Source organism: Periplaneta americana, chromosome 16 (assembly GCF_040183065.1).
Source record: "Periplaneta americana isolate PAMFEO1 chromosome 16, P.americana_PAMFEO1_priV1, whole genome shotgun sequence".
Classification (NCBI taxonomy): Eukaryota; Metazoa; Arthropoda; class Insecta; order Blattodea; family Blattidae; genus Periplaneta; species Periplaneta americana.
The window spans coordinates 56,355,288-56,373,867 of NC_091132.1; the positions used below are offsets into that span (position 1 = coordinate 56,355,288).

At 34.4% G+C, this 18,580-nt stretch overlaps 1 protein-coding gene across 1 annotated transcript in view; it reads right to left on the bottom strand.

The window, feature by feature from the left end:
• Window positions 1-18,580, bottom strand: part of LOC138716306 (microtubule-associated protein futsch) — an 84,895-nt gene that overhangs the window by 27,179 nt on the left and 39,136 nt on the right. The window contains exons 5-10 of the mRNA XM_069849242.1: window positions 16,657-16,883; window positions 16,475-16,513; window positions 16,233-16,381; window positions 13,549-13,712; window positions 9,738-9,913; window positions 4,717-4,873 (exon numbers count right to left, since the gene is read on the bottom strand). Coding sequence (XP_069705343.1) covers window positions 4,717-4,873; window positions 9,738-9,913; window positions 13,549-13,712; window positions 16,233-16,381; window positions 16,475-16,513; window positions 16,657-16,883 — 912 coding nt within the window. The remainder of the gene's footprint in view (window positions 1-4,716; window positions 4,874-9,737; window positions 9,914-13,548; window positions 13,713-16,232; window positions 16,382-16,474; window positions 16,514-16,656; window positions 16,884-18,580) is intronic.

The following is an 18,580-nucleotide window of genomic DNA, read 5'->3' on the forward strand; positions in this document are numbered from 1 at the left end:
AATTTTCAGTAAATATTTTGCACCGAGAAGCTATTATACATTTAATTTTACTTCTGAGACCAGTGAAATATATGCCAATTTTATTAGAAAGGTGCATTTATAATTATCCAATAGTATGATGTTATCTGCAACAAAAACTAAAGGGCATGAAAGAAAAGAAGAAAACATTAATGCTGTGGTTCTTAGAGTTCCATTAGAGTTACACGTTCATTGTCCACTGAAAGTTGTATTTCTCTATTGAAGTGTAAAAGAGAAACTCTCATAAATTATGTCAGAAACAAAGAAAGGCACCACCCAAATATGTAGGATAATTAATTTAATAATGTTATTACCGGGACTTGAAAAAAGCAATCATATGTAATGGGTGGGGAAAAAATACTTTTTAATCGCGCTTCTATAGTTCGACAATGCTGACTATTCAGAGTTTTGCCTGACAGGTGAGCTACCATAAATTCCTTGAAGTCCTAGTTATTACTGAAGCCAAATGTGTGTCTATTGTCAAGAGTCCATTTTATTTATACTTGTTAAGACATCATTCATAGACTAGTTACCGCTTTCAGTTTTGATACTACATACATTGAAATTAATCTATTATTCGTCCTATTTATACATTTATATTGAATGATTCGGTCTATCTTCATAACACATCTCATCAACAATACTCGATAAAAAGAGTTGAATTAGCTTCCATGCTGCGTTGTATTTATTTTGTAATGTTCCTATAGCAGAAATATTAAATAGGAATTCCTTAAAACAGATTTATATTCACTTCTATGCCTTTATATACAATATCATTACATATATTGTATTTCTTAAGATTTGGTTACTTTATAAACAGTATGTTAGTGCAAGAACTCTTTTTTTCATATTTAATAATTCTGGCATGTGTCAATAAATGTGCTTGAGACCTCTGTCTCTCTGAATTACTCTTTACTAACTGGAAACATATTCCAAATTTATATTTTAAAAAAGTATTAAAATATCCTCACAATTTAGAGCATAACAATTCCCGAAATAATCATCCTACATTAAATTATTAAGATAAAAATGATTCAATCTATCGCTTGTAACAATACCTTTATGGTCCTAATAAATTAAGAAATAATTCAGGTACATCCAACAGATTTATTTTAAAATGGCCTGCAGTTATTATTTTGAATTTTATTGTACCTTACAAATTTGAGTTAAGGTACAATAAAATTTAATCAAGCTTCAAACAAAGTAATTCCATCTTTCCAACAGGAGGACAATAAATACTTAAAGTAATGCTAAACTCGAAAAACTTATTGATGCAACTTAATTTCATATTCTATACCACTGGCACCAAAAAAAAAAAAGTGTCCTATTGTTCATACTGATTCAAGATGAATAGTTTCTTAGTGTTTGTCCATTCCACTTTTATTTTATTGTGCTTCCCATTTCTATTTCTCTCATTTTAGTAGGTACTTCACATGTAGTATATGTTTTACTTCAATACATATAATGACCATGAAGATATTTGGATATGTCTTACAAAATTCTTGCTGAAGACCATTGTGGTAACATTCTGCCGCATCTGTAGTTTGTACATTTCGAAATTTTCGTGCTTCAGCCCAGAATTCAGGCGGGGGGAGGAGAGGTTGATGTGCCAATGTAGTTTTCCAGAATATAATAATATTCAAAACATTCTCTAATAGGAGGGGCCTCTGATATTAGCTCTGCAAAAAATCTGATACCGGTACTTCTGTTGCTGGTAAATAAGAAAGAACTAAATATAAAAATTTTTAACCATTTTCGAATTTCAGGTGCTTTGTGTCTCAGCTGCTGTTTGATATACTGTTTGTTTCCTTTAATTTTCCAGAGCAAAACTGTCCTAAGCGAAATTTACACTCTGTAATTTTAACACTGGGAACATTTATTTTGGCAGCATTGTGTGATGCAATTTCATAATATAACAAGACCTTTGAAATGATTAACTGCTAACTACTTATCTGGGTGAAAGTAGCACTGAAGTGGTTCCTGTGATTTCTGAAGTGAAAACCGTTCAATTTATAAGGAATTTTTTTGTGGAGATGCAGTTGATTGTATATGCAAGCCTAGATCATATATTGTAAAAGTGCCTAAACTAACTGACCCCAGTGCTGTCATGGAGGCCACACAAGGCCATATATTGTATGGAACCTACAATTTTTTTTAATTAATTGTATGGGGAAATGAAAATTTTGTCTGTAAGGAGCCATACGGCATATGGGTGCCTAAGTTTTGTATGTGGAGTTCTATACAGATCTTATCATCTCTTGCTGTTCCTACTGTATCTACCGGTATTTTGTTTGATGTTCATAAACAAAAATTATCCACCTCTTCAGCACTGGAATCCAGAATTATATAAAATAATGGTTGAAAAACAAGAAGTGCTGCAAATATACACTCCAAGATTCATTGAGACAAGTGTGCATCAATGGTGGTGCTACATGGTGTATTCTTTAAATCAAACTTGTACAATTAAATTGTAAAGCAAAGCAATTTTACTTCTTCTTTAATATTAAAAAAATAATAATTAAATGACAATTGGAGAGATAGAAAGAGGAGAGTGAAATATATTTCAAGGGAGAAAACAAGGGGTGGGGTGCATGGCCAAGAAAAAAATTACCATGACAGCACTGACCAAACCTAACCTGTTAGTGGCTCATGTATGCAAGGTGAAGAAGCTGAGTATGAAGGAAACTACCTCAGCGCTAGTTTAACTCTTATAGATGAACTATATCTATATATATATATATATATATATATATATATATATATAAAGAACTTCAAGTGTCAATATTGTCTCAAAGGTTTCTGTGTAACAAACTTCATTTAGAAATGTCCATCTGCGATTATGTTAACTGCAGAAGAAGGAAGAAATATTGTCGTAATATGAAGTTACTCAAATTTCCAATTAAGGACAAGGAAAGGCTACAAAAATTATTTTTGATTTCATCCTTATAAATTGAACGATTTTCACTTCAGAAATCACCGTAACTACCTCAGCACTAGTTTAAGTAATTTAAGGACCAGTATAAATGAAATTTGATTAAAGTGAGAAAGAAATTCGTAAGGGAGGCGGTCAGGAGGGATTGAGGTTGTCTACTAATTCGTTACAAACAACTATTATAGACTATTTCATTTGACTAACGAAGATTTGTAGAGAGCAAAATACCTACAGTAGGGTAAAGATTCTAAATCAGTACGTTTATGAGAACGGATAATAAAGTGTCAGGAAAATAACAGAATTACCGTATATTGCAATTAACTCTGCATTGGCAGAGAAACCGCACAGGGTATCGTAAATCTGCTGAAAATTAAAAATTGTGTAAAAAAAATGCATTCAGAGCGAATTTTCCAGCCTGATAATATCTCGCCCATGTTATGGACATAATTCAATACAGTAAGACTGATATGAAACGAATACTAGAACAATTTGTTAACCAAAGACGATGTTCAGTAGTTATTTAACAACATACAGAGCAAATAAAAACACAAACGCATATTCTAGCAATAGTTCAGATGAAAAGAAAATTATTAGTACGACCGCTTATTCGTAAAAAGAACATTGCCAGCTGTGTAGCCTACATGAAGCAATATATCAGGCCTACGTTAAGAACACGTTGAATTTAATGTGGACGAGAAACGTACAGTTATTATTTATCTGCTTCCATATCGCATCATATAATACACCTGTAAAATGAAAACATATAGGCCTAGCAAAGAGGAAACATTTTTGGGGGGGAGGGAGTTGTAATTCTTCCCCTTTCGGATAAATTTCAGAAAAGGGATACCTGCTTTTCCTTCATATTCAAAAATTGTAATCTTGTGCACACAAAATAAATTAGTGCCTTTTCGTGAGCATCATGATGTGCATTCAACAAACGCAGACAAATCTACTCTTTTTAGTATTTTGTGATAATTGTTGCTAGTGAGGTATTGTATACTGAAAATTAAAAATAATTAGATATCGTACATCAAATGATGATAGATTATATATTGAACGCATACAACATTATATCAACCATGTACCAAAATGTCATCTATGTGTGTTTATGAATTTGGGTAAAACAAGCTTCTGTATGCTACAATTTAGCAACACATCAAAGTAACATAACCTCACATTACAATGAGAAAGAAATTTGGAGGTGGCATGACGTAAAAAAGTCATCCCACAGTCGTATTACTCTATTTACTTTTCAGGTACTCTGCCATCTAGTGTTGGTTATTGCAAGCTCATTTCTCGACACTAGCGACGCATAGCGTCCGTTATTTTCCAGTTGCGTCTAAATTTAATATAAGCTTGGTCAATCTGTTTTATATATGATCTAGGCTTACACATAATAACTCAATATATCTTACTCTTTGTAAGCACTTAGCTTAACTACACTTATGAATCTCTTTCCTCTCAACAATATCACTATATTCTAATAACACACACCATATTGACTTGGATTTACACTTGGCTACGTATTGCATCTAGAGTAATACTACACAGATCATGTTAACTACTCTTTTCTGTAAAATAATGATCAGATTTTTTTCCCCTCTATGCTAATACTATTAAAAATTAGTTTTATTAATTCGGAATCAGTTTCACATACACTTGTATTACAATATATGCTCATATATTTCCGAGTGCCTCATTTGATTTCAGCAATTAGTTTCCTATATAAGCAATATCAATTAAATACATAAATAAATAAAACTTACCACTGGCAGCTGCTTCTTTTTCCCTATTTGGAAGAACATTGTCCAGGCTTATACCCACATATGCAAGCCTCTTGCGTCGTAGTTCTTCATTTTCACGGCGCTTCAAGGCTCGATCATACTCCTTCAAATTTTCTTGAAGATTTGTTAAGAGAGAAGCCTACAAAGAAAAATATATTTTAAAAATTGTAGATTGCAGGAAAGTATATTAACAGATTTTACATTGACTCAGAAGTTATTACTTACTCACCATAAATTTATAGATTTCTTTTTTAAGCATTTGTTTTCTGAAGGATTTCTAAAATTTTATATGAGTGTGTTCATTATTTGAATGTGCTCTTCTGTCACCATATATGTGTTTTTTAATGTTATAACAAAAAGATACTTACTTACAATTGGCTTTTAAGCAACCCGAAGGTTCATTGCTGCCCTCACATAAGCCCGCCATTGGTCCCTATCCTGTGCAAGATTAATCCAGTCTCTATCATCATACCCCACCTCCCTCAAATCCATTTTAATATTATCCTCCCATCTACGTCTCGGCTTCCCTAAAGGTCTTTTTCCCTCGGTCTCCCAACTAACACTCTATATTCGCCCATACGTGCTATATGCCCTACCCATCTCAAACGTCTGGATTTAATGTTCCTAATTATGTCAGGTGAACAATACAATGCATGCAGTTCTGTGTTGTGTAACTTTCTCCATTCTCCTGTAACTTCATCCCGCTTAGCCCCAAATATTTTCCTAAGCACCTTATTCTCAAACATCCTTAACCTATGTTCTTCTCCCAGACTGAGAGTCCAAGTTTCACAGCCATACAGAAGAACCGGTAATATAACTGTTTTATAAATTCTAACTTTCAGATTTTTGGACAGCAGACTGGATGATAAGAGCTTCTCAACTGAATAATAACACGCATTTCCCTTATTTATTCTGCGTTTAATTTCCTCCCGAGTGTCATTTATATTTGTTACTGTTGCTCCAAGATATTTGAATTTTTCCACCTCTTCGAAGGATAAATCTCCAATTTTTATATTTCCATTTCGTACAATATTCTGGTCACGAGACATAATCATATACTTTGTCTTTTCTGGATTTACTTCCAAACCGATCGCTTTACTTGCTTCAAGTAAAATTTCCGTGTTTTCCCTAATCGTTTGTGTATTTTCTCCTAACATATTCACGTCATCCGCATAGACAAGAAGCTGATGTAACCCATTTAATTCCAAACCCTGCCTGTTATCCTGAACTTTCCTAATGGCATATTAACAAAGAAAAAAAGTTATTACGATCCTTGTTGTGCATACTTTTCACACAGATACAACTTCGAGAATTGGAAAATGATTGGGTTACTTTTTGGTGCAAAAGGAACAATTTTATTAAAAGATTTTGAATTGATTTTTTCAACTGTTTCAGCCTAAAGAGTTACCATTTCGAGGACACTGGGCTACAAATCTTAAGAGACTCCTTAGCTGTAGTACACAATCATTTATATTCTTAAAAATTAAAATGGAATAACTTCTTGAAAGTGATACTTCTTACTCAAAATTACATAAACACAACAAAAACAGATGCAGCAGAAAATGTGTAGCAAACAGAGACCGTCTAATCCAAACGTTCTCAACCTGGTGCTTGCGTGCTCCTTTAATGACATTTGGTGCTGTCATCATGGGAGTAAAAAAGTGCTCATGAGCACGAATGCTCCTGAGGTTTTTTTTTTTTTTCAATTCAAACTTTGTTGTACGAACTGGAAGAAATAGTGTTTCTATCCATCCGTTATAATATGTTAGAGACTTGATAGGCCTTTTCGTATTTCATGGTGTATAACTTCTTTCAATTCAGTTGGACTTAATCAGAAAAATCACGATCATTCAAGAAAATAATATGGCTGCTCATACAGAACTTCAGTTGCTAGATCTCCAATCCTCCTTCGCGTTGAAATATTTGTTTTAAAATCAGAAATTCATAGCCTTGGGGGAGGGGGGAAGACAGAAGATACAAAAAGACTATAGTCCGGGTCAGCTTACTTCATACCCTAAGGGTGAAACCTAACTACATAAGCTAGTAGATTGTGATGATTTTCTAGTTTGCAGGTTGAATTTTCTTTTGCCAACTTCGTTTCGAATTTCGATACTGACAAATACCACAAATGGTAGTGATTTTGTAACTAGTATGTTGGCAGCTGAGACAAATATCGACAATATTAATTTGTCGGTACTGAAGTTCCATGAAATTAAAATTGTACTAGATTTCTGAGTCTGTTACTGGAAGGTAGCGAAATTTGAACATACTAATAATTAATTAATATCAGTATTAATATTAATATATAATAGTTATTTTATGTGTTGCATTGTGGTTATAATTCAAGATTATAGTCAGGCAAGTTTTCGGAGTTAGTACTAATAATTTCATGCGGTCAAACAAAATACGTTTTTAAGTTAGGTCTCGTGAATCAATTGTTTAGTCAAACCAATAAATCTCATATTGCCAGACAAAATACTTGACATGTTGATCCCTTTCTCGTATAGTTGCCTACGAAAATATGTTACAAATTATTTTAATTATTTAGAATAAGCTTCCAACATAAAGTACAGTAAGTAAATAAGTCATTTGGTACGAAGGATCATGTGATATCTGGTAACAGTTGGCAACACTGACAAGACAGCAATATTTGCTGTTTAGGAACTATTCTTATGTGACCCTCACTATAAATACTGCGGAGTGTTTCTCTGAAATGTCTGGCTATCTCCAGAACAACCTATCTAGGCGAAAATACCTTTCTCACTTATGAAATACCTCGAGAACAAAAGCACGATCACAATTAATTATTTCACATCTGCAGGACTTGTAGCTACAAGCGACTTCTTCTTGGGCATCACTGAAATTTTGAGTAACATTCAAGTTCAAGAAAATCATAACTCTTGTGAGCATTTAAAAAATTTATTTATTTTTTTTATTTATATGTTTATTTACCTATATATTTTACTTGTATTTATGTATTCATATAGGCCTATTAAACCTATTAGATTTCATGGTGCTCACTCACTTAGTATTACATGTGGGAAGTGGTTACAATCTTCAAAAGATAGAGAACCCCAGTCTAACCAAATGTTCTGCCTTGACTTCATTTCATCCCTAAAACAAATTTATACTGGGAAGGTAGAAGACATATATGCAAAAAAATCCAAGTGCCAGGCTAACTGGTATCTACTGCTATATATTTTCAACTACGGGACAAAATTGCTCAAGACCACAGAAGCTCATGGGTGATGCTGAGTAACAACTTCTAAAAATTACAGACTTCTTACATATTTTAAACCCACACTTCTTGGACTACATTAAAATGAACTGTATCTACCACTTTTTAACTTTTATTAAACATGTTTCGTCCCTTCTTACCCGTTTTACAGATGCTCACCTCCAACTGTGTTATTCATATTCCACACAAGCAAATTTCTCCTCATTCTCCTGTGATCATGCTACCATATGGAATAATTAAAACAACAGGTTCCCCAAATTGAAATATGAAATTTTCCACACCAGGTGAGAAAAACGCAGGATAAGTATAATAGAAGGGAGACCACCTCAAGACAGGTATAAATAAGACAGGAGCCTAACCTCAATCTTACAATTTATTCTATTTATTTTGTTGACGTCATACAAAACTTTGTCGAATATCCTTTTGAGAAGATTTACTCCATATGTAGATGAAATTATTGGGGATCATCAGTGTGGTTTTAGGCGTAATAGATCGAATATTGATAAGATTTTTTGTATTCGACAGATATTGGAGAAAAAATTGGAGTATAAGGGTACAGTACAACAGTTATTCATAGATTTAAAAAAGGTGTATGACTCAGTTAAGAGAGAAGTTTTATTTAATATTATTATTGAATTTGGTATTCCCAAGAAACTAGTTCGATTAATTAAAATGTGTCTCAGTGAAACTTATAGCAGAGTCTGTATAGGCCAGTTTCTATCTGATGCTTTTCCAATTCACTGCGGGCTAAAGCAGGGAGATGCACTATCACCTTTACTTTTTAACTTTGCTCTAGAATACGCCATTAGGAAAGTTCAGGATAACACAGAGGGTTTGGAATTGAACGGGTTACATCAGCTGCTTGTCTATGCGGATGACGTGAATATGTAAGGAGAAAATCTACAAATGATTAGGGAAAACGCGGAAATTCTAGTTGAAGCAAGTAAAGCGATAGGGTTGGAAGTAAATCCCGAAAAGACTAAGTATATGATTATGTCTCGTGATCAGAATATTGTACGAAATGGAACTATAAAAATTGGAGATTTATCCTTCGAAGAGGTGGAAAAATTCAAATATCTTGAAGCAACAGTAACAAATATAAATGACACTCGGGAGGAAATTAAACGCAGACTAAATATGGGAAATGCCTGTTATTATTCGGTTGAGAAGCTTTTGTCATCTAGTCTTCTGTCAAAAAGTCTGAAAGTTAGAATTTATAAAACAGTTATCTTACCGGTTGTTCTGTATGGTTGTGAAACTTGGACTCTCACTTTGAGAGAGGAACAGAGATTAAGGGTGTTTGAGAATAAGGTTCTTAGAAAAATATTTGGGGCTAAGAGGGATGAAGTTACAGGAGAATGGAGAAAGTTACACAACGCAGAGCTGCACGCATTGTATACTTCACCTGACATAATTAGGAACATAAAATCCAGACGTTTGAGATGGGCAGGACATGTAGCACGTATGGGCGAATCCAGAAATGAATATAGAGTGTTAGTTGGGAGGCTGGAGGGAGAAAGACCTTTGGGGAGGTCGAGACGTAGATGGGAAGATAATATTAAAATGGATTTGATGGAGGTGGGATATGATGGTAGAGACTGGATTAATCTTGCTCAGGATAGGGACCAATGGCGGGCTTATGTGAGGGCGGCAATGAACCTCCGGGTTCCTTAAAAGCCGGTAAGTAAGTAAGTAAGTAAGAAGGGAGAGAAGGCAACTGTTACAAACTTGATCGCAAAATATTTAAAGCAAACTGAGTACTCACATGTTCACAAGGAGGGCAGAACCAATCTCCTTCTGGAATGACAAGTAATGCTGGGCGCAAACACGATCCATGCCAACCAGAATCACATTTGTCACAAAGCAGGATCCACTCAGGATGGTCACTTTTGCCACACTTTTGGCAAGCATGTTCATCTGCTACTTCCTCGCCATCAGATTCTAAGGAGATAAAATTAAAAATAGCATTTTCAAGTTGAAAGAAAAAAGTGATCTTCATCTCTCAAGTAGATCTTATGCACAAACGTTCTCTCTACTTTCAGTAACTTCATTATATGAATTCTCATTCTTAACTTCTGAACAAAAAAAAATTATCTGAAGCAAATAAACAGTAGAGAAGTCACCCTAATGTCACCTGAAAACATTAGACCATCTCAAGACAGGTATAAGGAAAGGCTGGTTCACAATAAACCGGAAACGAGAATCGGAATGAAAACGAAAACAGTAAAATTGTTAAAATGTGTACATTTAAATGTGAGCATTCACAATTAACGCAAAGCTTGCCGGAGCCCGGGATCGGGAACGGAGAGTTGGCCAAGTTTCAACTTTGGCGTTCACGTTTCCGATCACAGCCCACTAGATTCATTCTAATGCCATCTAAAAGCTATTTTGTCGTCGTATATTTTGTAGCAAGAAGACCGTGACATAACCTATGCATTATTTTGTTCTGTGCTGTGCATCATGGAGCAAGTTTTATTTGATGAGATTCTAATATTGAGTGTTGAGGAAAATCCTCACATTTACGATAAGCAGAGCGCCTCGTATAAAGATGAGAAAATGAAGGAGAATACGTGGCTTTCAATAGCTGTGTCTTTGAACACCGATCGGAAGTGAATCATATTTTATTACTGTATTGGTTGTATTACACACTACATATTCATGCTTCAATCCAATAACTACTGTTGTGTTAATTTTTGTTCTATTACAAATGTTTCTTCTCTAATTATTTTACGTTATGGTAGACTTAAAATAGGTTGTGATAATAAAGATGCATGGGCATATTTATAGTACTGTCCCTAATGAAATGTTTCAGTTGAAATTTCGAAGTTGGTTAACTTGTGTTTATATTGGCTGCCTTGTACTCATGAGAGAACGCCATTGGTCAATTATACACAATTACATCAGAATGCGTAATATCGACTTTACATATCGTTATTGACATACATATCGATATGCATAGTCGTCTATGTTCTCGGTTTATTGTGAATCAAAAATTTTCATATTCACGTCCTCTGCTTCTCGTTTTCATTCTGGTTCTCGTACCCGGGTTATTGTGAACCAGCCTTAAGACAGGAGCCTAACCTCAATCTTACAATTTATTCTACAAGTCAAATGGGGCAGTTCTCCTTGGCAGTCTAGTGATTAACATGTTAGCTGTTATGTCCAATGTTCATAGCTTCAAACCCAGTTCAGCACATGGCTTTCTCCAGGAGGAATGAAAAGGTTCGAGTATCATGTAGTACATTTATTTTATTACACATAAAATAATCCTATCCCCTAATAGAGGATTCAAGGCAATTGGCAATTTCTTAGCCATGTTGAATATTAAACATTCCATAACCTCAGCAGTTAAAAACTTTGTTAAATAAAATACAGTATGGCTACACAATTCGAGTTTTTAAAAGGAAATAGTTATTAAATGACTTTAGCTAGATACAGTAAAATCCCTCGTAACCGGCACCCAAATAACTGGCAATACCAAAACAATGGCACTTTTGGCTGAGTGAAAAAATTTTTTGAATCTGCCATATTGCCACAATTTGGGTCGTCAATTTTGCCACATTAGGAAGTTCGCACGAACTTTCATCTTCAGTGAATATTTGAATCTAAAATTAATGTATTATTTGTGTTGTGTGATGTGTTTTAATAAAGAAAATCCACACAGTTTTTATGTTTATTTAATTTTGTTCGGGACGTCAGTATTGCCACATTAGGAAGTTAGCATGAACTTTGTTTTCAGTGAATGTTCTACATGACATAAAAAATGGAAAAGAAGACAGAAAGAAATAGATTTCAAGTCAAAGCAAGATCTTCACTCACATAAATAGACTTTCTTGTGATTGGTACCAATGGTGGTCCCTCGGGGGAGGGAAGGAAGGAACGTCCTCCTCACATTTTCTTCTTTTGAAAGTAAATACCAAATAAAATATGTGCCTTGAAATTCGAGGAAGATTCGATAATTTTTAAGTCCACAGCTATAAGAAAAACTCGGTTGATCGAGTTTTAAACGATGCGCGCTCATGTGCTGTAGAAAACTGTGAGAAAGATGAGAGATTGTCTATGTGGAGGAAAGGCACTCCATTCCTCCTCTACTGCAGTTAACACACATAGACAACAGTGCACTAGCGGCCAGAGAAAGAAGCAGAGTTTTAAAGCAAGTAAATGAACGGAGAGGGAGGAGATCCTCCCCTGAATCAGCGCATGGGCAGGAAATAGAAACCGACTGATCGTGCAGCAAGCTCGCTACCGCTGCCACCTAATGATGTTGCATTTAACCAGACTACAACACATCTAGGAGGAGACACAATAAAAACAGTTTTAACACAACGCTATGAAAGACACCATTTAAACTTTTTTTTAAATATAAATCAAAAATATTATTCATTGCACTTTATATAGGCTACTATTCATGGTTTGAAACTTTCGTGGATATTTGAAAGTTAAAGTCGGGTTTATGTAAAACAAAGAGGAAGTAGTTCTACATAGTTGGCCCCAATGACGTTATAGTTACTTACCGTTGGCCCCTGAAATTCACTTCTATTCATTGTTTACTAGACAAGGCAACAGCAAAGTTGTCAGCTTTGTACAAATATATGTGAAACTGAAAGTAGGTACTCCAAACTACATTATTTTTAACATAAAAAATTAATCGGCCACCGGCAGCTTTGAACAATAATGGTAATATGACTTTACAAGAACTGACATTCTTCAAAAGCATGTGATACTGAACTTGTAAAATGTACATGTGGCAACACAGACTACGTGGGAGGGTGCAGTGTTCTTGCTTTCTTCAGATTATTTCCCATTCCCTTTTCCATAAAACGGTTCCAGTTACGAGTTAGTAGCTAGTCTCTTCCAACACGTATGATGCTGTAGTGTGCATGAAAAATGCTACGAGATTGTGAATTTCCTTGTAATTGTTAATTGCGCAATTATTCAACAATGAATGGAAGTGAAAACATAATATATTTTGGACAATTTAGGAAACTCAGTTTACAAGAACAGATTATTGCTATACAGAAGGGAAGCCCAACCCCAATACTACTTGATCTTACATGTATGCACGTAGGCTAATTTGTAGCATGTTTCATTCAAGAAGGTGTCATTTCGTGCTGTTAACTTCTTTCCTCCTCTTAAGAAATATGCAGGAGCTGCCACTGATTGGTACTTTCACTGAACATCTCTTGAACTTATGCAAATCTGGCTTTCAGGTAAAGTTCCCTGTAAAGCAGACTTGAATAATTTCAAGGGAAAAATAGCTTTACCTGAAAGTCAGACATGCATAATATATACGTCACTGTATGTTAACAAAAAAAAACCACAATTCAAGTCACACAGAGTTTGTGTGCACTCAAAGTTGGGTTTCTGGCACCTTGTCAGCCCATTTGAGTTGTGTGGATATAAAGGGAAAAATTGGGACAGTGTCGGGTGTAGTTCCTGGGTAGCTCAGTAGAGCATTCGTGCGCTAAGCAAAGGATCCCGGGATCGATACCCAGCCCCTGAACAATTTTTCCCTTGAAATTATCAAATCTCTTACATTTAATTTGTTCCCAATGGTTGCTGTCAATGTTGCTTACCTTTCTGAGCAGTCCTGGCTCTGCGTGTGGGCAGTGTCTCATTAGCTTCATTTTCTAAATCTGATTCTGGTGAGAATTCGTGGTCTGATTTAAATACCAAATTACTCTCTTCTTCCTCTTCTTCTGTCTGTTCTTGTTCTTCTTCTTCTTCCTCCAATGATGAACTGGAAAAATATTATGCAAACTAAATAATCCAAGACACTCTGAACATAAACTAATGACTGAGATATTTTCTATCACATTTAACACAATAATACAAATATCTTTCGTAGTGTTGAAACAAAACTCTAAGAGACAACATTCATCATCCCCTTTACAGCACCCTACATTCTGTAGCCCCCTCTCATGTGTATCACCACAGTAAGATACAATTTTCTTTCTCAAAGTTTTTGTTAAGTCCAGTTAGTGTTATAATTTCCAAACACTAAAGTTTATACAGTATATATCTACATAATTTAATCAATCTTCTTAATGTATCCAGCTGTTTGCTGACAACATAAAGTCCACTATAGTCCACTGCAGATATCTACATAATTATTCAAAGAAATATAATTCAATATCCTTCCTTCTGCTGCTTTGTTGATGCTCTAACCAGATGCATGAGTGATATCAATGATAAGGCAGTCTTTTGGGGGGGGGGGGGGGGGAAGGATGTAGGTTTTATTTTCTGAAAAAATTTCCTCTATATGTACTAATATGAAGGGCAGTCACAATGTAATGCCTCCTATTTCTTTTCTCTTTTAATTTACAAGAAAATTAAACGAAATTTACATAGTGTAACAGCCACAACATTCACGATTAATTTGTCAATTTTCAACATAATCTCCATCTTTTTCCTGTTTTCGTCCACCTTGAAACAAGAGCATGTGGTCCAGAGAGGAAAAATCACAATCCTCCTTCCTCAACCATTGGCGCACGGAATTTTTCAGGGTCTCTTCATCTTCAAAGTGAAGCCCACGATGAGCTTCCTTTAGTAGACTGAACAGATAGTATCAAAGACATTCCAAAAAAAAAATAAAATAAAAAAAGAAACAATGTACACTATAATGTACATCAGGCCTGAAGGGGTTAAGTACTCTGTGTTGATCAAATTTGTACAGATCCAGAAACAAAATTCAGGTAGTCCAAAGTCTGTTTCTGGCTCTATACTTCTATTTCGTTCATTCATTCATTCATTCATACTTTTCTGCCCAAGAGCAGGTCTTTTACTGCAAACCCAGCACTCTACAGTCTTTCCTATTTTTTGCCTTCCTCTTAGTCTCTGCATACAACTCATATATCTTAATGTTGTCTTATCATCTGATATCTTCTTCTGCCCCGAACTCTTCTCTCATTCACCACTCCTTTCAGTGCATCGTTCAGGAGACAGTTTTTTTCACAGCTAATGACCCAACCAATTCCTTTTTCTCTTCCTGATCAGTTTAAGTATTATTCTTTCTTTGCCCACTCTTCTCAACACAGCTCCATTTATCTTGTCTGTCCATTTCACATGCTCCTTTCTTCTACATATCCACATTTCAAATGCTTCTAGTCATTTCTCTTCAATGCGTCGTAATGTCCATATTTCTGCCCCATACAATGTGACATTCCACACAAAGCACTTCACTAGTCTCTTCCCTATTTCTTTTCCCAGAGGTCCACAGAAGAGGCTCCTTTTTCTATTAAAAGCTTCCTTTGTCACTGCTATCCTCCTTTTCACTTCCTGGCAGCAGTTCATGTTACCACTTATAGTACAAGTCAAGTATTTGAAACTGTCCACTTGTTCAACCGTCTCATTTAGAATTCGCACGTTTACCTTCTTTATTTTTCTTACTTACAGTTATCTGATCTATTATTTTAATGACTAGTTACAAACTTTACGTGACAATATATCATTTTTAATGATAAATTATCATATTTCTGTTACACCCACTGTTTCTGAATTCAGATGGATGTGGTTTTTCTAAAAGTGTGAAAAAATATTTAGCATAGTCTTAATTAGGAAGACAGTAAAGCATCATGTGTCAAATAACACACAAAAGAATCCCCAATTAAAAAGAGGCAATAGAAAAAATTTATGGGAAATATAACATTCCTGTCAATATCCCACCATCACATATTGTAATTAGTCCCACGAAATAAGTACTTCCCCTTCACTCTGAATTATTTACAATGCAAAGACTTGGATAAAATTTTATCTTAATCAAAACATTATGAACCTACCAAAATAAACAAGTGAACAGAGGAAGGTGGATCAGACAGGCACATCTGAGACATGCATTCAAGAGGTTCCAGGTTCAAACACTGTAGCCAGCCTATCTGATGGATTTTCTAGGCTTTCCTCAATCACAAAGGTACAACGATTCATCACTATCTTAATCACCAATATCGTAAACATAAAGAAATCTAAATTAGTACATGAACACAAGCCATCTAGAACACACAACAATAGAAACTGAAACTCAACAATAATCAACTGCCTATTGATATACCCAAAGATACTAGACACGTGATGTAAGCATAGATGTTAAAGTCTATATAAATAAACTTAACAAAAAAATAAATAAATAGTCTTACTGTGCAATATTATTATCACAATTATTACTCTCAACAGAGTCAACTCTTTAATACAAAGAAAAAGAAGGCATACAAAGATACAAAACTGAAGTCTCCATATACAGACATTCAAGTGTATCATGAATTACCTTGAGGAACCAGATGTTGACTGCCAAGGATTATCATTGAAACCTTTTCCAGATTTCTTCTTCCGCTTCTTCCTTTTCTTTTTCTTCTTCTTTGAAGTAGCAGGTTCCTCAACTTCTTCTTCGGCTGTATAATCTTCATCACTTTCGGCCTGCAATAAATTATATTTATTACTTTTTATACTGTACAGACGATTCTGGAATATATTTATATTTTCCAAGTTTATATACAAAATCCAACTTACAGTTTTCTTCTTTCTCTTCCTCTTATCGGACTTAGATTCCTGAAATAGAAATTTAATGAAACTTCATCAGTTTACAACTGATATCTGATTTTCACATAAATCTGACCATAATCTGAGTTATTTTAAAGGAACCAAATATTCATCAATGAGAAAATTACACCCAGTATTATGTGAATTTTTACCTTGGCTTCATGTTTCTCATCATGTTTTCGTCTACGCTGCTGTTCTTTTAATTCGTATAGAGTCAATTCTTCTATCTGTCTCCTTTCTGCCTCCTCCTTAATTTTTATTTGAGCAATACGGCGAGACTGACGAATAGGCATTCCAGAACTAGGACCAGCACCACCTTCCTTGCCAGTTTCTTCTAAGATTATGTCTACACCTACATCCAATCCAAGCAGTCGTCGAGCTGGAAAAGATACCCCATGATTTTATAACAACTATGAGAATTTACAACAACAAAATACAGAGAGAGAGAGAGAGAGAGTGAATTAAGATCTGATCTGATTTTATCCCAGACAAATTATTTTTTCAAGTTTTGCTGCAAGATGTTGTAAAAAAAGCTACTGTTCTGTAGAGTAGGGTTTTTTTTTATAAAATAATGTTTATACAATATTACTACAGTAATTAAGTATAATATTTAAAACTGATTTTGAAAAACTAATTTTTTCCACTATTTTACAACAAAGATGTAATGTGATGGTACTTGTTCATGGTATAACTTAAATTGCATGCAATGTCGAGTTGTGCACTAGAACTTGAGTTACACAATGTAAACAGCCATTCAACTTGAAACACTGCACATGCCACTCGCATCTTGCGCAAGTTTTAAGTTACATGCAATTAAAAAAGTAAATTGTATACACATAAAAAGGACGAACTGTGCCATTTGACAGTGACTTGAAAAGCTTATATAATTTTTATTGTGCTTGGATAGACCTGCTATATATATATATATATATATATATATATAAAATTAATATATATACAATATATATATATATATATATATATATTATAATTAATTAATATTATATATAATTAATTAATGGCATATATATATATATATATATGGTAAATGGAATGGGTTTTATCAAGATTATTACTGTTTTATTTTCAACAATAAGTGTTAAATCTAGTATAATGTTTTTAGTAATTACAAGTATTGATCTAAATGAGGGGTTGGAAAGCAATGGTGGATCATTAATGTTTAGGTGAGGGGTTTGGACTTTTTCCATTGCTGGTTGTCACAATCAAAAATTAAGACACAACGTTTCGAAGGGTGGTTCTCCCTTCGTCTTCAGGTGGAAAGAAGGATAGAAAGGAAAAAACCTACTGTTGGGATCGTTACGTACAGCTATTCTGTATGACTGATCTGGAGATGACGGGAGAACCACCCTTCGAAATGTTGTGTCTTAATTTTTGATTGTGACAACCAGCAATGGAAAAAGTCCAAACCCCTCACCTAAACATTAATTACAAGTAGTTGAATATATATCATAGGTTATATGAAGGGGTCAGAGCCATAGTGGGCCAAGCGCCATACATTAAAAATGGAGAAAACAAGAGTTAAAATTAACTTCTTACCTTATTTCAATGAAACATATAGCAAATAACATAAAGTGTGCACATTAAAACTAAATTATATGTCAATCTTCATTTAATTATGGTATTCACTTAACTTTAACCCTTGCTTTCTCAGTTTTTAATAAATGGCACTTGGCCCACTATGGCTCTGAAAACTTCATGTAAGTCTAGAAAGCACAAATACATTATACGCTGTAAGATCATCTAGTAACTGTGACTGGTACTGGGAATCAAGAGATCGTATTTGTATGGATTAATGACAAATATGCCAAAATCATGCCAATGGAAAGGAAAAAAAAAGAAAAAGGAAAAAAAAAACCTTTAACATTTTAACAATCACGAGTCTTTAAATAAAGCAAAAGAATTTATCAATAATACTGATGAAAGAGTAGCATAATATTATAGTCACTGTCAATGGAAGTTCTAACATCAATCCAGACCTCCTGACAAGTTCTTCCAGTTCTGATATTGCAAGTGAGGATGAATGTGATATACACAGTAGTTAGAAGTGAGAGTGCC